The 21,104-nt window shown below is 40.3% G+C and overlaps 1 protein-coding gene across 1 annotated transcript in view; it reads left to right on the top strand.

Annotated features, from left to right (window-relative positions):
* The window catches only part of ENOX1 (ecto-NOX disulfide-thiol exchanger 1), a 364,764-nt gene extending 345,524 nt beyond the window's left edge, over positions 1-19,240 (top strand). The window contains exons 15-17 of the mRNA XM_034074319.1: positions 12,058-12,160; positions 15,043-15,128; positions 18,272-19,240. Coding sequence (XP_033930210.1) covers positions 12,058-12,160; positions 15,043-15,128; positions 18,272-18,403 — 321 coding nt within the window. The 3' untranslated portion in view covers positions 18,404-19,240. The remainder of the gene's footprint in view (positions 1-12,057; positions 12,161-15,042; positions 15,129-18,271) is intronic.
* The last annotated feature ends 1,864 nt before the right edge of the window (positions 19,241-21,104 follow it).

Raw genomic sequence — 21,104 nt, forward strand, 5'->3', positions numbered from 1 at the left:
CCATTTCCTTACTAGCCTACTCTTCAAAAGGCTTTCTCCCCCCACAACAACATAGGCTCATGATAAAAAATATGATTAACAATCTATTATAAGAGCAATTTGGGCCTGAAGTTACAGGCTAGAAAAGTTCAGTACAAGGCTTGCACACATCAGGAAATGTGTGTTTCTTTTATATCCCAGTTTCCCAGGTTTGTATGCTGTGAAACTCAACCTCAGACAGCTGACATGAGTCACTGAGTAACTTCCTTGTCATCAACGGGGTCCTTGCAGCAGGCTCTCCTAGAGCACACAGGAGTGAGTGGGCACTGCAAAAAGTGAGGTGCTGACAGCTGGGTACGTTTGAGGGTAGGGAGAGAGTGGTGGCAGCCTTTCTGTATCCAAGAGCTGAGGGGTAATGTCCCCTCCTGCAGAGTAGTTGTCATCTTTCCTCCACCCGAGAAGGTTCCAAATGGCATTTTCAGACAAGAGCGTGGGCTATGTGCTCTCTTCAGCCTCTCTGGTCCAAGTGCTCCTCTTTGCAAGACTGTATTCAGTCAACTAATCAATTCATGTAACAAGTGCAGTTAATTTTCTAAAAAGGACAAACAGAAGTAATGGTGCAGTGCAGGGATGAGGGTAGCCCCTTGAGGAGAGAGAGATGCGGGGTTTAGTTTCTTGTCATGGCTGGTTTTGTTATTAGAAGAAGGTGCAAGGACCCTGTACCCTGATTTGAGTGGGGTGTAAAGCCCCCAGAGATTACAGAGATCCATTTACTCTATGTATTCAGGTTATTTGTGTCCTGGTGGGGCCAGCACCAGGGGGTGAGGTGTGTCTGTGCCTCTTTCTGCTCTCTGCCTTTTTCATTTCAGGCATTTATTTATAGCCCTTCTATCACTCATTTCTTCTAATTTCCTTAAATTTAAGGCATGTGGAGTATGAAAAATTTAAGCAGCTATGACCATTGGCAGATCAGCAGCTTTCCTACTTGCCACAGCAGGCACAAGGAATGGCCACCTCATGAATTCAATACTATGAGGCCTGAAAAATAACAGAAGTTTAACTGGCTGTTTAGGACCATGGTATCAAACTTGTTCAGCCTTCAGAAGTTCTTACACACTGATAGATCAAGCTCCCCTGAGTCCTCCCTTTGCTATCCCAGCCCCAGTTCAGCACATTAGAGGACGACAGTATAGATTCCTTAGCACAGTGCAAAACTCTGCCAGCTGAATCACAATCTCTGTGGTTTCAGCTACAATCTAGGCCTATGAGAGTGTCATGGGTTCAGCTGGAAGGCAAATGGCTACAGCAGACGTGGGTATGTTCTGACACAAAGTGTGCTATCTGAAGCAAATCTGGGCTCTACCAATAACCCCTTTGTTAATGTGCAGAAAGAAATCACACCACTTCCCAAGTCCCTGATTAAAAGTGTTAGAGTAGCATCGTAACTTGGCTTTTGATTGGAGTGAATTCCTGTCATCTGAGGGAGGAGAAGAGAGAATTCTGAGACAAAATGATAAAACCCATTCAGCCACCCACTCGGCAAATCACAAAAGTTTTTAACTTTATATTTCATATAAGCTCCAGGGGAGACAGTTCTTCAATGCCCAGAGCTACTTGACATTTTAATAATATCTGATCACTATGAGCAGCCTTTCATCCCAAATCATTTTCACAGAGTATTTATACTGCACACGTATACAGGAGTCAACCCATCATTTCTAGTAAGGAATAACATTCAGCTTTATGCATATGCAGCTGTGTGCTTAACCCACACAGTGTACGAGGCAGATTGGCTGTCAGAGCACTCAGGCTCCCCCGCAGCCACCTGAAGGATGATGGGCCACCTCTGCTTTAGCCACAAGCCTAGTGCTGCATTCCTGGGCATTGTACACCAAATTCATGTTCCTCCAACTTGGTAAAGTCCTTCAAGGAACAGGACAGCAAAAAGTGACAGAAGCAAGAAGGGAACTTCAATATTTCAAGGAGACACTCTTCTTAGAATCATTGAATGGTTTGGGCTGGAAAGGATCGTAAAGATCATCTAGTTCCAATCCCCCTGCCACAGGCAGAAGCACCTTCCACTAGACCAGGTTGCTCAAAGCCCCATCCAACCTGGCCTTGAACTCTTCCAGTCTGGGACATCCACACTTCTCTAAACAACCTCTTCTAGTGCCTCATCACCCTCATAGTAAAGAATTTATTCCCAATATCTAATCTAAATCTCCCCTCTTTCCATTTAGAACCATTTCCCCTTGTCCTGTTCCTACATGCCCTTGTGAAAAGTCCATATCCAGATTTCTTGCAGGCCCCCTTTATGTACTGGAAGGCTGCTCTAAGATCTCTCTATCAAGGCTCTTTTCACCAGGCTGAACAAGCCCAATTCTCTCTGCTTGTCTTCATAGGAAAGGTGTTCCAGCCCTCTGAGCATCTGCATGGCCTCCTCTGGACTCACTCCAAGAGGTCCATGTCCTTATGTTAGGGCCCCAGACCTGAACTCAATACTCTAGGTGGGATATCACAAGAGCAGAGAAAAGGGGGACAATCTGTTACCTTGACCTACCTTGACCTGACTCCTTTTACTTCAGCCCAGGATGTGGTTGGCTTTCTGCACACACTGCTGGGTCATGTTGAGCTTTTTGTCAACCAGCACCCCCAGGTCCTTCTCCTTAGAAAGAGTTCATGGTCCTAATCATGATCCAGTCTAAAGGAATGAGAGCTCCAAAATGTTTGTTTCAAGTACTTTCTGTATATTCAGATGTGGAGATTCTTGTGAATAGGGGAGTCACCCTGTTTTTTCATATGCCTTAAATTAATAATTTTCAAATACAAATCCTTCCTGAAAACTGTTTAGTCTCATAAAATATTTAAAATTGGTTTGTTTTTTTTCCCCAAAAGTAGTTCCTTTTATTTCAACAAAGACATTTTCAAAACAATTCTACACATCCCAGGAGGGAAACAAATTACCTTTTTTTCCTCTCCTTAACTTTTTCTTAGAAGCGCATTGTTCTTGAGGAGATTGCTGGAGCAATATTTGTGTTAAAGACCATTTGAAAGGTCTTTCATAAGTTCTCAGTCTCAAGTAAACATGAACTATCCCCTCCTACTATGACTTCAGCAGAGCTGGTAGGCAGGTGATGCTTTCGTTCAGCTAACCATGGGCTTGCTGCAATTCCCTAGCATAAGGTGTGCAAAATTACAATTACCTTTTCCCTTGCAAAACAACCACCTTCACATCACATAAAACATCTGTGTTAACTCATCAGGAACCTACACATAAATCCAGCTTTAGAAAATGAAGAAACCTGATCATACTTTTAAAAATAAGCATGAAGTAACTTTCATATTAGTCATCTGTATTTTGTATATGTACATTACCATAAAATAGATGTGCACCAATACAATGAGAGCAATATAAAGAGATAGTTTCAATGAGAAAGGCATTTTCAGATTATTGCTAGTTGCCTAAACTCAGCAGGTGAAAGTTATAATAGTGAAAGCTTTGTAATGAAAAAGTTAAAAGCATCTCTCTGGCAAATGGATTGTAAAAGTGGGATGTCAAGAGCACCATAATACAATTAATCTTCACTCCTGAAAACAATTCTATCATGTAGGATAAATCAGACAAACAAATATTAGATCCATAGAGGTGTGTTTGAAGTGCTTTGTTTGGAAGGTCTTATGTTCACTCTTAATTTTTCTTCATTGTTGTTTCTATAGTTTTAATGCCAGATAGTTTTTCAAACCAGTTTTCAACCCTTTATTTGTTTATATCAGCACACTCTTATATTTACTCTTGAATTGGTAAATTCTATATTAGTGTACTTCAAAAATAAATTTTTATATTAGTGTACTTCAAAAGCAATTACATTGTGCTGTGGCTGACAAAACCAGTAGTGATTTCTTGCATAGCAGAAAATAAGTTCTCAAGTTTAGGCTTGATGTGAATGAAAAGGTGTATAATTTCTAATGATAGACCAGTCACATTCACCAGCAGTGTAGCATATGGTAAATATGTTCTTCTGCGTCACTGGGTAAGGAACAGAGGGAGAAGGATCCTCTGAGACCCTGAAATAAAAATACCAGAAAGTAAGGGTTTCTTTTTGCTGAATGTTGACCTAGTGCTAACTGTAAAAGTAGCACAGGCTGCTTCTGAGAACTCTGGCTTTGAGCAGATGGTTGGATGACTTACTTCTTGCCTTACTCTTTTTATATGTAATGCAACACTGTAATTTTTACTGTAAACCTAGTTACTCCAGCACACATAGAAAAGGCCAGAAAACCTCTCTACACAGAGGCAGTGTCAGCAAGACCACCTAGCTTAATGTCAGCCACTTTACAGAAATCAGCTCTTAGGCTGTGACGAGCCAGGACTGTGTAAAATATAATGTTCCTAGGAAGCAGTTAATTTGCCAGCAGAAGATCAATTAATTTACAGCAACAATAGAATTATATTAATTAAAGATTATGAGCAATTTTCTAGTCATTAGAGTATTTTTAGAGGACTAGTCAGCAGATAATCAGAAACAGTCACTGTAAGAGGACATGCTGAAAGGAGAGCTCTGTAATACAGTGTTCCTGAAGAATTTTGAGTTAGTTTGAGTGTTCAGACTCTCAACCAAATTTCCATGTCACATTAGAGCACAGTACTGTGGTATCCCATGAAGGGGAGCAAACTCAGTTAAAGGAAGAATTAGAGCCATTTGGGCCAAACCAACCATTGCTGCTGTCAGGAGTTACTGAATCTTGCAGCCCAACAGAGACAAGGTAGTTGTAGCTGCATGCAGCCACCCTGCAGCAAGGCTGAACATGTATTCCCCACAGGTACGTGCATAAACTCATGTATACAACAGATGCATGACATGCATACATATGCACATGGCCTGCCACACAGATCAACACAGACTCAGCATTCATAAACAGAAACAATACTGTTGGCCTCACCATGCTCCTCTTTCTGGCTGATCAGGATAAAGTTCTGTTAGTGGGAAATATATATGCAGACTTAAACATATATATAATGTGGATCCCTCCAGTAACTGTCCTTTGACTCTCATTCTATTCTGTAACTGTCCCCTGCCTCACATGTACACACACACGAACAGGATCTTTTAGTCATTCCCCAGATCCCACAGTGTCCTACCTGCTGGCTTGCACTCCCTGGTCCCTCCACTAAGTCACATGCGGTCTCTCTGTGTAGTCTCTCCTGTCTCTTCTAGGTTCATCCCATATCTATGGCTACTTCAATACAGGGCTCACAAGCTTATTATCCTACTCAGTGTCTAGCCTGGTTTGATGCTCATCAGTGGTCACAGAACAGCACGTGTCACACATGCTGGTCTCTCTAACTGTGGCACTCCAGACAGCCCTCTGACACCTGGTCCCACTCCAGCTACTGTTCTCAGACCCACTCACACACCTCCATGCACACAAAACAGAGAGTTCCTCATGCAGGAAAAGAGTTAGAAATTGAGTTTAACAAGTGTAATGCACTGATCAGGGCATGGCATGTCCAGACAAGCATACCAGGAATCTGTTTATATTCAGCTAGCCCCTTTATCCCCTTCCCAAACCATGATCCCTCTCTTTTCCTGCCTTTTGTTCCCTATTAAGGACCCTCAACTAAGTCTTGTACAATCCTAAGATGTTCTTCCCTTCATCCCGTAGCAACTCCCATATCCATATAGGCAGAACCTCCTCAGTCTGTAAGATGATGCAGAGAACATTTCCATTGCCTGTTCTTGATAGGTGTCATGCTTGACCCCTGAGGCTTGATGCTTTCCTGTAACAGCCCTGGGAAAAGCTGGATCAGGGGATGACTGTTTAGGTTACTGGGCTTTCCCCATCTGTGATAGTGCCTCTGTCCTTCTTTGTGCTCATGAAGATAGGACTTTAATCACAAGTGTCAGGAGGAAACAGCACTTGATGGTGGCTAGGAAATCCCTTCTGCAGGGGATAGAGGCATCAGTCTATTGATGACACAACCCACATGTGGTTTGCTGAGGGCACAGGCCTGGAATGTTGCAGAGAAACTGCTGAGGTTAATCCGGACATTGGACTATTGGCCCTTGTTGCACATCCATGTGCTCTGTGCTAGCAGCTGATCCTGCTTGGAGCAGGAAGTTGATCTAGAGACTTCCCAAGGTGACCTGACTGATTTTGTGATTCTGTGATCATTTGAGTCACCATCACCATCTGTGAGGGTACTCATACATTGCCACGTTTGCAAGGAAATTTGCAAGGAAATTTGATTAAAGTTAAATTTAAATAAGCTCTTTCATTGTAGTTTAGCTCAACTTGGATTGAATAATTTTGCATTTACCATGGATAAGATCATAGACAAGGACAGTAGCCTGTTCTCAACTGACAACCATGTTAAGCTATCAGAAGTTGTCCTATACCTCAACCTTGTATGTCCCCAGAAATTTAAGATGCCTGACTTGATGTGCATTGAAACTATTACAAGGCTTCCAGTCACTTGATTGGAAATTGAATTAGGCTCCATTCAGGCTAAAACAGCAAGATTAAATTTTCAGATGTGGGTCTGAAGTACATTTAAATTAAAAACAGCAAAGGAAACACAACTACATCAGACTTTAAGAGATCCCCAGGTAAATGAAAATAAATTAAAAATGTGCAGTCTTTGTGTCACACACCAGTTTCTACTCATGTTTGCAGTAGAATCAGCAAACCTACCTGTCTGTCAATAAGCAATTTGGGCAAGCATGTCTGAAGTCAGAGACCAGTTCTGTGGGCTCAGAGCAGGTATACATGTGCTTTTCAAGATCTTAAGGACTGCAGATTTGGTATCACATGTGAATGTGTTTTTCTTCTATCAAAATCATAAGATTACTTTTTCTTTCAAGCTTACAGCATCTCTCTGGCCTGATGTTAATAGCCTACTATATTTTTGCGTAAGATTCAGATATATAGTTTTTCTCCTACTGCTGGTTTTGTCTCATTAATCTCCTGGCTGATAAGAAAGTGTATCCCTTGCGTCTGACAACATTCAATAGCTGCTCTGTCATATGCCTGCTATGTCCAACATCTAGTCTTTTCTTCTTCTGCTACTGTTTTAATGCCTCGGACAGCTGGCTTTGTACATACAAGGGAAACACCAACATATCCTGTAAACCAAGACTCTGGTAGAATTCTGGTTTTTACTGGTCTTTCAGAGGGCACAATATTATTTTTCTCGCCTCATCACTCAATTCTTCAGAATCTGATATACTACAACAAAGAGAATGAGGTCTTTGAAAACAAAATACAAGTAGTCATCATTCCCCCTAGATTTAACAGTAATTATTAAATATTTGGATTACCCAGATAGCAGAGGGAGTGTTTCAGCTCTGAATATTTGTCATTTGCATCCTGCTTACGTGCCAGTTGTCTTCAGTGTCACATTCATTAAATCCCATTTGCAGAGTCCTGAGCTGCACTGTGGCAGGAATAGTTTCCAGGTAGGGCAGCTACTGTTGAAGCCCTACTCAGCTCTTGGCTAGCATTTATGGAGAATGACAAGTCCTCACTCCTCCCATTTTTAGGGGATCACAAAACTTTTTAGACTAAAGAGAGACATTTTTGCTAAAGATAGAAGTCCGAGAGCAATCATTTTGTATTCTTTCTGCCTTTTTTGTGCTGGTGCAAGACTGACCTGTAGGGGGTTAGTGATGTCTGGATTGAGAACTGTTTATTTAACATCATATTTTCCCATAGGAGGAAAAAAGAAACCAATGAAGGACTGAAATACCTAAGTCATCCAGCCTAAATATCTGGGGCTTTCTGGTCTGCTAGTCCCCTAGAGTGCAAAGCTAGCCTTTGTTCTTAAAGTACCTGTGACTGTCTTCTGTAGAAAGTCACCACATCTCTTCTACTCTTCAGGACTTCTGCGTGTATCTTTGGCAAATGCAGCTGTCAGGAGTCATGCTCTTATTTGCTGTCTACAGTGCTGGACACAGGTGCTCTGTAGTGGGCCACAGTGGACAGTGAGACCAGGCACCTTTTGGAGCAATCTGCTTGCCCATGCCTCTGCTCTTGCTTTCAAAAGAAGGCAGGGTACGTGAGAGAATTACACAAAACTAACTTCTGTCCCACCTTGCAGACGGGACATGGTGAAGATACACATCCATGTGCTAAAACTGACATGAATGACTCTCCACAGCCATCAGCTCTGCATCAGTTGTAGTATCAGAGATCTGCCCATGGAAGTGAATAGTCTGTGTGAGAAAACCGTTATTTGCTGTCCTCTGAGCCTCAGGTCTCCTGAATGTTTTCCAGACAGACCCTCTCTCTGTCCTTCCCTTCCTGGCTCAAAAGCAGGAAGCCCCAAATCAAAATGCTGGTCCCAAGGGGTGTCTTTAGAATCATAGAGTTCATCAAGGGAAATTCATGTCTTTTCAGCATCTGCTGATGGATGAAAGCGTCATTTGCAGGGAAAAGCTCCAAGCTGGCAATGGTGAGAGCATCACAAAGAACAGTTGCATTCATGCTGAGCAGCTCTGGAGCTGTCATCAAATCAGGCCTCCATGTTCTCAGATGCCTGACATAATTTGTGAATACTGAATAGGTTTCTAATGATCTCCAGGTGTGATTTAACCTGGATTAAGCCTTTCATATGTTGTATTTGGTTATTGCAAGGTCATTTCTCTCCTAATAAGTACTGGTTTGCATGTGCTCAGCTGTGTTCTTGTCCTTTAGTGTAGTAGCTGACAGATGGTAACAAAATATTCCTTTTATAATACAAGAAAACTGAAGAATACTGCTTTGGACCTCAGAAAATATAATTTGCCAAATAAAGGATGGTCTCCAGGAAAGAAAGGGAATAATGTAATGTGGGATATATTAAGTAGTTTTTCTCAGGCATCTGGTGATCAGTGGCTCTTTTCTCATGTCAGAGATGTGACCTAACTGTTTTTTTCCAATTAGTTATTGCCTCATTCCCCTTTGTACTCTTAAAAGTCTTGTTTCTGCGGGTTGGCAAAAGTAGTGCCTCTAAAAATGTGCAAATTAACTGTGTGAGGATTTGTTGTAGAACCTTCATAGATACTGGATTTTATCTGCAGCGTGTAGTCAGATACCTAAGGTTTTCACTTGCATTATAACTAGCCAGGTTTCTGGGTCAATTTCACACTTGTTTTTTTAGAGACAATTATGCCCATTTCTCTTAAATCACTATTAATTCCTGAATCCTTTATGTGACCATGCACACCCTGTATTTTCTCATGGCCTTTGCAAACTTATTTTGGCAGCTGAATACTTCAGAGTTGTCTAATTTAGCATGTTCTGTGAGGCAGGTGGTTTTGAATGGCAGAACTCTCTCCTCTTCAGACCTCCAAGAACCTTCTTCTTAAGCCAGTCTTTTGCCACTCTTAGTTGCCTCATGCTTCCCTATAACCCATTTTTTACTCTTTTATCCCCTGTACCAACACACCGTTAAGGAAGACTTGATGTGACTTCCTTTAGCATCCATTTACACTGTCCTATAAATCATACAAAATGTTCTGCACAGGCTCAGATCTAGGCATTAAATGAGAATCCATCTGTTCGTTGCTCCCAATGGGAATATAGTTTCTTTCTCTGCATCACTGCTTGACAAAACTTCTAATCCCATCTGAAACTGCTAGTGTGTTGTGTTTGGGGCCTGTTTTATCAAATACGCATCTCTCTGCTCTCTCCTTCTCCTCTCACGAATTGTTATTTTTAAACTGCTTTTCTACCTCTGATGGAGTCAAAAGTTACATCTGAACCTATACAAGCTCTAGTGGCATATGCTGCTTCGCTCCTCTGCTGCAGTATCATGAAATCTGTCACCCAGCTCTGTTCTCCTGATCTGTAACCCCCTTGTCATTGCTGCCCTTACGGAGAAATTAATGCAAACATTTCTCTTATTTCTGTTTCTTATCTGGGTTTTCTTCCACTGTTCTTGGATGTCATGGCCAGCAGTAGATCAGTATTTGCATTAACCTTTGGCTTATCAGGAGGGGAATCAGCATTACTGGACAACTCAGAGCATACTCCTGCTGCTATAATGTGCTCTGTGCATTACAACACTACAGGAGTGTTAGTGTCAAGGTGATGTATCTGCCAAAGCACTGAGGCACACCATTATTTTAAGAGGGAATCACAGCAACTCTTGAACTGCAAGCTCCTTCCTACTTGCAGGTGTCTAAATCTGTGCTAAGTTTCCCTTTGCAGCCAATAAGGAATACAAAATAGGCACCTTGAAGGTCCAATTTATTTCAACCTAAAGTAAATAAAATATATGATTAAAAAGTTACATTATTCCTACTGACTAAAAAGGCAGCAAAGGCTGACTGGCTTGCATGTACACATCCACACACAGATATCTGACCAGGAGACATGCCTCGGTTGGCCACTACAACTGCAGCCACTACACACAGGTGGCTCACTGGATGTCACTCTTCCTTCATTGTGGGCTAAGGTCTGTTAGAGCCCCTTGTTAATGAGGGCTAAGGATACACATATGCATGTATGTGACTCAAATGCACATGCAGTTTCTTAGCTGATACATGGCAGCTTGCTCCTTTTCACAATGCAAGGAACATTTGAACCCATGATGCAATCTGAACCATAAGGGCTGTATTGGGCAGCTGCTCCTTCAAGCCAGCCTATAAAGAGCACTGAGTATTGGGGGGGAGAGGGGTGTGTTTTGATTTTGTTTGTCTTGTTCTGGGTGTTTTGCATTGTTTTTTAGTTGGAAATGAGGAAGGGCCTGACTCTTCTTACCAATCGCACAGGCTATGAAGCCTCTAGTCACCTATAGAGAGGCACATTTGACATATTTTGAGGTTTGGCCTTTTCTCAGCATGGATTATTCACACCTTCAGAAATGCCCTAGGGCAGCCTAAGCCCAGTGTCTCTTTCCTTGCCAAAAATGCTTGCCAAGAATTTTGGAGCAAGCCACCACCCCAAGTGCATGTTCTAGATGGGCCACATCATTACACTGAAGAGTGCAAGTTTACTCCCATTTAAGGCTGACCAGTCCCATGCAGCCTCCAGCTGCTTACCCTACCTTCCCCAACCAGAACATAAAGAGCACCATTCCTGCACAGCCCCATCTCATACCACCAGATCTCCAGCCCCATGCTCTTTGCCTCCGAGGTTCTTTGGAATTGCTGAGCATTTCACAGAGCAGATGCAGCAGAATGAGTCACTGCCAAAACAAGGAATGAGTTACTGCATATCAGTTGCTCCATGGAAACAGCCCATGTATATGCTTGAATTTTGTGCGCTGCACTTTGAGGCCACTTACATGACTCTGAAATGGAGATAATTTGTTTACTTCACACACACCCAGGAGAAGAGCAGTCTGTGTCACACAGCTGCCTGGGTACTTCTGGTGGAGCACCTAGCATGCTAGCTTGGCTGAGATTTAGGTGGCTCAGGCCACTTGGTTGCAGAAAAAGGAGCTCAAAGCAGGATCATTCACTTCTTTGTCCTTAAAGCTTTCTCGCGATCCTCAAAACAAGATAGCTTTATGCAAACTGCCTGTTAGGAATGATCCCTGAAATGTGCTGACCCCCAAAATGTTTCTGTGAATTGTCTGGGACAAGGGCCAACATCATGCCAGGTACTGGTTGAAGAGTATAACAGGGTAGATGGTTGCGCTCTAGTAGCTAGAAGCATTACTAGTGCCTTTTGAATTTACTCTTACAGCTGCAGCTGAATGTTTCTATCCGTGTTCCCTAGAGGCAGTCTTTGTTTACAACTTTAATAGTGAGAAAATGTGAGTTTTCTGACCATTGTCACACTTTATGGCACATCTTTCAAGCTGTTATAATGAAGAAGCACTAACAACAAAGTTATTACTTAGTCCACAAGCAAAATTTCTCTTCTTGGCAGCTCTTGCATGAAGGTACTTCATAAAGTGTCTTAATATTCTGCAAACAATTATTTGTTTTTATATTCTGCAAATCAGTTATTTATAATTGTCTTGTCTTTAGATATGAATTAAAGTAGTGATCTTTTTACAGTGTTGAAAGGAAGCAGGAAGGTTTAATTGAAGTAAATGAAATCTACATGACCACCTGTTTTGTTTGTTTGTTTTTTTTAACTTTATAGGAAATCAATGTATTGACAGTAGCATTGGTCAACCAAGACAGAGAAAAGAATTCAGAGAAACGAAGCCCGGGTTTAAAATCAGAGAAAGAGGCACTATTAATAGGTAAGATAACCTCAAAAAAGAATTTTGAGAACAAAATGCCTTTTAATAAGTTTCTCATTTGCATGTGTGTTTACACGCATCTTTATGCGAATAAAAGTAAAAAAAGATATTTTTTAATTTTCATCTCTATTCATAGTGGCTTTTAGTATGAGAAATCCTAAAATACAAGTTAACTGTTCAGTTCTGAAAAATTCTGTCGCTTAAAGAAAGGATTTCAGGTAGGAAGAAAATTGCAGGATCTGCATTTAGGTTTGCAGCATGAATGTATGAAGACTTTATTTATATCAAGATTAGCAGGCTAGACTTGTATAACGTATTATCTGATTATTAGACAAAATGGTGAAGAAGAAGGGAATAGAAATAATATTAATAAACTACCAAGCAAAAATTATGTATACTGGATGTATTAAGCAAGCCAGATTTGCGCTTTTGACATGAGGAGTACATGAAAGCTAAAGCTTATAGGCAGTGGGCCAGCTAACTGCTACCTGGCATTTAGCCACATAGGAATGTTGGCTGTACCCGTGCTATCCTTGGAGGGAACATGCCCCCTTGATACCCATGCATATCTTGCATTTGGTTTCAGTGGGTTTTAGTGGGCTTGGTTTCAGTTTGGCTTTCATAGAGTCTAAAGTCCCACAGTCCAAAGTGCTCCCTATGGCATGGTTGTACTTTACAGGGATGCTGACCTGAAAGACCAGGTCTCATTTCTTTGGTTTGGTCTTTTCACAAAATCAGCAGTATCCTGGTAGGTGATAGTTCCAGAACTACCTTAATTTGTCTAGATGCAACTCATTTGCATCTGCTAAGCACCAGGAAAGTAGCTGGCTTATTGCTGGGTCAGGGATTCAGACAGTTCAGACCAGAAAGGTCATTTCAAAGTGAAGAATGTATTTAAATATTTAAAAGTACACAAACATCTGTGACTGGTGAAATGTGGAACAGTGGGACATACAGAAATGCATCAATTGATCTTATTTTGCTTGTTATAGTAAAATGTGGAACTTTGAGTTGCAGTGTTTGATCTTTTCAAAGATAACTTCTGTGAGAAGGGTAGGAAGGGTGGGATTTTAAGAATAGAATAACAAACTTTTTTTCTAGGTCACTCATTATTTCACTGTGACAAGTGGTGGCAGTGTCCCAAAGTGGGTTCCATCCACCAGCTGTTCAGTGGCACATTCACATAAACAGTCTAATCTTAGTCTAGGTATTACCCCACAACTGGCTTATTGTTACAGTTGAAAAGCAAAAGATTTCTTACGATGGACTTCATGTTATCTTTTCCTCCGAGGAATGTTCAGGTGTGGCAAGGAAAAAATGAGCCCTGCCTCCATCCATTTTCTAAGTTTGTCTATATTTTACAATATTCGATGTTGTGTTAGAGGAAAAGAGCTCAAAAGAAAAAGAGCTAATAAAAAGTTATCATGGAATTCCAGTCAAAAACTACAAAATATTTTCAAATTACTTTTTATTTACATTATATGAAGGAGCTAGCTTTGAACATCCTGAATTGAAAAGCCTTGGAAATACACATAACAAAAGCAATGCCACTGGTAAAATGTGATTTGAATACAAATTGGATTTCCAGTCAACTCGTCCAAGTGTGATGGTCTTGGCTTTTGCTTCAAGAGCTCTTGTGTGCATGCTTATATCACAGCACAAACAAAGCAACTGCTGCTAGGACTTGCCATAGTATAAAATTAAATACATGCCACTCCCTTTGCAGGATCAGAATTTTGTACATGCTGTTGGAAAAATGAAGGAGGAAAAAAGGTGCTCTTTGCAAAGACAGTCTAAAATGAGTTAAATTTTCCTAATCATTTTCACCTATGGCCAGTATTTGAGGGAAAATGAAATCCAAGATTATCCTAATTCTTTCAGCATCAAGAAAGCAGAATGGCCTGCAGTACACAAGATACAGTGACCCATTTTTGTCATTTGTAAGCATTTTTAATCCTGGTGTTTATGCTTTAAATATAAGGAACTTCCCCTAGGGTGGTTTAGCTAAGAAACCCATCCAAACAGAGTTGAAAATATTTGCTCTGATTCTTACAGTTCAAGTCTCCCCAAACAGTAAGTAACACATATGCCATTTTGTATTTTCATTCTTTGTTTAGAAGAAAAGAAATTGGATAGTGCTTTTAATAGCAATTATGATGCTCCAAATCTTGTTTTCTCTGGTCATCACTCATATACTGTCACTTCATTTTCACTGCAGAAAAAAATCCCTGGACCTAGATCCTCACTTCTTTTAAACCACTTCTATTCCTGTGCCTTTTACAACACTGTAAATAACAGTGAAGATAGACATAACTGGCTGTCTTTTAAGAGAAAGTAAATACGTAAATATGTCATAAAGGGTTTGTGTTGTCTTCAGCAGCAGTTAGGGGTAATACAGATTAAACACTTTTCATAACCAGCATCAATGTAATTACTAGAAAAAATTGAGGGAGTGAGGTTTCTGACACAATTATATGAAACATTTTCACAACAGAACATCCAGTGAAGGGGAAAAAAGCAATAATTTTACCATTACAATATCCACAATTTTATATTGGTAAATCAAGCATAAAATTGGTAGCTGAAATGTTTCCAGCAAGTCTTTGTTTAGAAATTCCTTTATTCATCAGTATATTATCTTGGTCACTTACTTGCTAACTGCTGTCATTCCTGAAGATGAGCTATTGTGTTTACTGTGTTATTATGACTGTATTAAAAATGTGCCATTTTGTTATGATTATTGGGGTGTGTAAGAAAAATAAGAATCATAACTCATACTGAAAAACCTGCAAGAACAGATTATTCAGAATTATTTTGCTTATTTTAATGGTCTTTTTTCTGAGGCAGTTTCAATAACTTGTGTGCATTTGTTTTTCATACAGGTATCATATCCACATTTCTCCACGTCCACCCTTTTGGAGCCAATATAGAATATCTTTGGTCTTATATGCAGCAGTTGGACTCTAGGGTAAAAAAAATTAATCAAAATCTGCTTTCTCTATAGAAATATTGTATTATTCTTTACTGCAGGTTAAACTCTTAGTGCGCTTCCATTAGAAAGATAATGGGATATGGGGCTTGGGGGTTTGCGGTCTTTATTCATTCGCAAATTACAGTGCACGTGTTTGTGCTGAGGTCTTTGCCTCATGCTGCTGAGCTATTCTTTATGGCAAAGAAGAGCAGAGCTTTAAATGGCAAAGACTAGCAGCTGATTTTATGATACATGATCCTGAAATACAGCTGAGGAGAAAGAAAACAGAACAAGAGGCAGGTATAGCCACAGCTGTCAAACTGTGCAGAGTTTTGAGAGACAATTCCTTATTCTTCTAACAGTTGTTAGGCATGGGTCATACTGAAGATGAACTTTCATGAACATGTGAATGGTCAATGAAGCATATACCCTTTGTCTCCACATGGAAGTGGAGAGGGCCTCATAAAAGGATTGACTGACCCTATTGCTAAACTCAGAAAAGGTGTAGCCACTGCAGAAGTGAGGCCAGCACACTACAGTGTGCAAAGTGGTTTTTAATGCATCAGTTCATGCAGTCCATAGTCAAAACATAGCTGTAGGATAAAATTCATTGACTTCCTTTTAAATATCTACTGTAGAATGAGACTAAGTCAACACCAAAAGGCCCTATTCCTCTCCAGTGGATTTAAGTTTGTCAAGGGTGAGAAGCTCAGCTGTGAAATAGACACCTTTGATTAGGTGAATGCTATTCTAAGTGCTAAACAGCTCTGCAGGATGACAGATTGCATGAAATACTTAGCAGATGCAGGGGTCACCCTGCGGTTAACCACAGCTCTGATCCATATCTACCAGTACTTCCTATGGACATGGAGATGATGGTGTTTGCTCAGATCTTCTTGCAACAGACAGTCAGAATGTAGCTATGGTTTCAGAATGTGTCACTCCTTGTGTAGTGGTCATTAGACCATTAGTACAACTGTAAACCTATCACTGCCAAGTCCACCAGTAAACCATGTTCCCACATCTACATGTCTTATAAATTCCTCTAGGGATGGTGGTTCCACCACTTCCATGGACAGCCTGTTCAAATGCTTGACAACTCTTCTGGGGAAGGAATTTTTCTTATATCCAATCTAAACTTCCCCTGGCACATCTTGACATAATTTTCTCTTGTCTTGTTGCTTGTTATCTGGGAGAAGAGACCAACATCCACTTTGCTACAACCTCCTTCCAGGTAGCTGTGGAGAGTGATAAGGTCTCCCCTGAACTTCCTTTTCTTCAGGCTAAACAACTCCAGTTCCTTCAGCCACTCCTCACATGACTTGTGTTCTAAACACTTCATCACCTTCGTTGCCCTCCTTGTGTATGTCTGTGGGCTCTGTCCTTGAATTTCTGCTCATGTGAGTAATGTGCTGGCTTCTGTGACTTTTGTGTCTTCTGTGACCACCAGGATCAAACCCTGAACTTGCAAACACAGCCTTCCTGCAAGGCGCATTGTCTCCATCTCACCATGGTGCCAGCATACCAGTCCCTGTAACTACCACTGGACCTAGCTGTTGCATAATATGCACAAGCCACAAAATTTGACCTTGCTGGTTTATTTTGGAAGTAACTGCTTGTAGCAACAAATTGCTTTTAAATAGTGCAATCCACAGATGCAGTTTCAGAGATGAATTTCAATTACTTTCCATGGTTAGCCTGTCATTCTTCACCTGAGAAGGAATGATAAGGTCAGCAGACCCATGTGTGCTGAGGCCTCAGTATAGAGCTCAGATACATTACCCAAAGGTAACCAGCTCTCCATTGCTGCCATGACAATATGTACAAGATGGATCTGATTACTCTGGGGCTTTAGAATTTCTCCAAGACTGATTTTCAGCACCTACTAATATTAATAAGCAGAATTATCATTGACAGAGAAGCCTATCAAACCATGAAGATACCTATGGGTAACAGGCAGCACCTGTTTTTTTCATGATTTTTTCATGCCATTACTTTAGAAGAAGTAGCAGTAAGAGAAAATCTTTCATTTTCATAGAATCATAGAATGGTTTGGGTTAGAAGGGACCTTGAAGACCTTGGATGGGCAGGGACACCTTCCACTAGAGAAGGTTGCTCAAAGTCACACACGACCTGGCCTTGAACACTGCCAGGGATGGGGTAGCCATAGCTTCTCTGGACAACCTCTTCCAGTACCTCACCACCCTCACAGTAAAGAAGGTCTTCCTTTTATCTAATATAAATCGACCCTTTTTCAGTTGAAAGCTGTTCTGCTTTGTCTTACCCTTACATGCCCAAGGCCAAAGTCACTTTCCAGATTTCTTGTAACCCCCCTTTAGGCACTGGAAGGCTGCTGTAAGGTCTCCCCAGAGCCTTCTCTTCTCCAGGCTGAACAATCCTCATGTCAGCCTTTCTCCATAGGAGAGGTACTTCAGCCTTATGATCAACATTTTATGTGACTGTTCATTTCTTGACTTCACTACTGATTATACCAGAAAGGTTGCCTTAATGAAAGTGTTTTCTGCAATGAGAACATCCTTCCCATTAGGAAGGTGACCAGTGATTATGGTTTCAAAACCATAAAAACATCCTGAATAATGCCAAGTCAAGTACGTTATGGCTTAGTTATCTAGAGATGCTGAATAGTTCAAAATGGGACAATAGGGTTCCATGGATAGTCAGCCCTAAGTAACAAAAGTGAACTGATTAAAATTAAAGTCTGTGTGTCAGCTTTTTTTCAAGAGAACTGATGGAGCAGGAGGAGGATTCAAGAGCTCCTGGGATGAGAAAGAAGAATAAGGTCCCATTTGCTTCCTCCTTCCCACAAGTATATCCACAACTGTAGTTCTTAGATGGACTTCGTATCACATGGTGGGGCTGCAGCTCCAACATAGCAGTTGTTATCCTTTTACAGTGGGAAGCCACTTACAAAAGCAGAAGCATTCCTGCAAGGAATCTGCACTTGCTTTGGAGTCAGGAAATTCCTGTCAGCCTAAGGTTAAAAAAAATATAAATGGTTGGTTGTTTTCATCTGGCCCGTATTCCCCACCTTTGTCCCCGTATTCCTATTCTCCCTGTTTCCCCTTTCCAATCTATAGGACAGTTTTCTCACTTTAATTTTACTTTTATTTCTTTCTCAGATCTCTGCAAATGAGATAGAAATGCTTTTGATGAGACTGCCACGCATGTTTAAACAAGAATTCACTGGTGTAGGAGCAACACTGGAAAAGAGGTGGAAGTTTTGTGCCTTTGAAGGAATTAAAACTATCTGACTGTGACTAGTAATGAAGCTATGCAGAAGAGAAATTCCTAGAGCATGGCAGGGTTATAAAGTATTAAAGTAAGAAATTTGGGTTTGGGCACATAGTAGTATGTTTTCAAAGTTATCCAAGCCTGATTTTAGTTACATTTGTGACGTTCTCTTGTGAGTGGAAATGTAGTTGTGCACCAGTTCCTAAAATAAAATAAAATTAAAAAAAAATGTTTCAAAATGTGACAGATCTGTTTCCTATGAAAACTGAAGAAAGATACCACAGTCATAATGATTTCAAAATACTACATGTCCTACATCTAAGAAAAGCTCATTGAGCAAACAGTTAAGGAGAAAGACTGCCCGGTTATGGTCGCTAAGCTACAGCGATGTATATGTAATATGTAGTAGAACTCACTAAATTTTGTTATTGAAAGTTCTTTCTGTTTAGTAAGAGAATGGAGTAATTTTGCAGTGACAAAAAGCATACCAAAAGAAAACTTGAAGATGTGTCTGAAGTTATTGTATTTTGTAAATTAAGTTATATGCTGTACCAGGGATTTTTGCCTTATTGAAAGAGGCCTGAAAATGTGATTGGAGTCCTCAAGAATGCTTTATCAAGAATATTATTTTTCTAATGTAACTATTCTCCATTACAAGTTCTTTTAACATGGATTGCATATCAATTTTCATAAACATGTAAATAAGGAGGAAACCAGTGTTACTGTATTGTATTTGGTATGTAACATTCAGGTTTATGCATCAACATAAATATTCAGTTGCATTACTGTTACAAATTTTATAGCAGATATATTAATTTTTATCAATAAATATGACTTCTACCATATTGTTTGTACAAGTTTTTCTTCTGATGTTTTTGAGTTCTGTCAATCCAGCAAGAGTCTTCTGGCACTTACCTTTCTCCTACCTAAGCTGTTAATTGCAGTTAATTTGGTTAAATTAATTAGGAGTCAAAAAAGAGCTTGCCATATTAGTTAAGATTAAAATAATTAAAAATATTGGCAGAGGAAGTACCAGTATGGATCTTTGTTTACCTGAACAGATTTCATTTGTTTTTTCAGACAAGCAGCCAAGTTAAAAATGAACACCTTCAGATTTCTCATTTTCACTGTTGTGCTGGGTAGTTGCAATGCATCCAATTAGTTGATCCTTCTAACTCTCAGCTAATGCTTCTGGCCTTTGGCCAGCCAAGGAAAGGAATAACTCACCTTTGGTGGTGTCCCTTAATGACATCAGTGTAAATTATCATTTAGGATTTACTGTCACACAGCACTCCAGCATTACTGTAAAAGCCAGCAAAAGCTGAAGAAGTTTGTGTATCAACCAAGCTGGGAGAGTTATGGAAGCAATCACTCCTTCCAGAGCCCTACTTTAAAGAACTGAATCAGTACAGCATTTAGCATGGTGCTGGATAAGAAACAGCAGCCTCCTCCGAGTCACACCTCTATGTAAGCAGAGGAGTCATCCACAAGAGAGCTGGCCCTATCAAGTGGGGCACCAATAGCAGGAAATACGGCAAATTGCAACAGATGCAGGCAGTATCCAGATACTTGTCAGAGTGATGTTTCACTCAGGTTTTTCAATAAACAGCAATTAGTGTCAAATGCAATTAGTCATGAAGGAACTCTCTTACATGACTGCTAGTAATTACTACTTTAGGACCAATTTCTCTTCTGGCATCTATCTGGAATATAGAAATATTAAATGAAATGTTAATTGTGTGCAAAAGGCAAACAGAAAGAGCCTTGGTAGATCTATTGTAGGAAAAAAATAAGCTTTCAGTCAGGACACACAGAACTTTTTTTAAAGAACATGTATGTCTATTAAGGTTGCTGCAGGACCTGTGCTAAGGTAAGTTACTTGAATGAAACTAGTAATTATATGCCAGTTATGTTAATGAAAATTAGTTTAATCCAAGTAACTCCTTCTTCTCTTGTGATCATACAGATTTATGAATAATTCAGGCAAAAATGTGTTAGGCCTGACAGCTCTTATTTAAGTACTGCAACACAAATGTGTATGGATGGCACTGAAGCTAGGGAAAAGAGATGTGAGAAAACTTTCACCTCAGCTTTCTTCACGCCATACTTATTTGTGATACTCTGTCCTCCCTTTTCTCATGTCCTCCTTTTTCTTTAGCTCATGTCCTCTCCCACAAAACAACTGCAAACGTAGATGGCCACAAAACATCTTAAAACTGACAGGACCTTGTCACCTAATCACCATATTTTCTGAGCTTGTGTTTTCTTTTCCTCTTTTACTTCCTGAGTTCTTCATGTCTGTCTAGACCAATAAGTGTTTTAGAAAAGTGACATTTTAGTCCTTGTGTAGTGCAAGCTAAAAGGGAATCTCCTTCACTGGCCTTTGGAGACCACCAGAAAAGATCTAAACTTTAAGTATAAGCAGCATGCAGGCATCCTGCGATATTGTAATGTTTCATTAGACCTTGAAACCTGGGGGACCCTTATGAGTTTCAGATGGGGTCCCAAAACTGGGTTTAACATTATGCTCTCAATTGCTTTGGGGGAAACTGGATTAAAATGCTCAGCTCTATCACTGAGCTGCTGAAATGTATTTGAACTCTTGGGGGATCAAGCTGAGGATCCTGAAGTGATAAAATAGGATAAATATCAAGGAAGCCATGTTTGAAACACATCTAGACTGGACACGAGGAAGCATTTCTTAATTGAGAATGTGGTCAA

Source organism: Melopsittacus undulatus, chromosome 2 (genome assembly GCF_012275295.1).
Source record: "Melopsittacus undulatus isolate bMelUnd1 chromosome 2, bMelUnd1.mat.Z, whole genome shotgun sequence".
Taxonomy (NCBI): domain Eukaryota; kingdom Metazoa; phylum Chordata; class Aves; order Psittaciformes; family Psittaculidae; genus Melopsittacus; species Melopsittacus undulatus.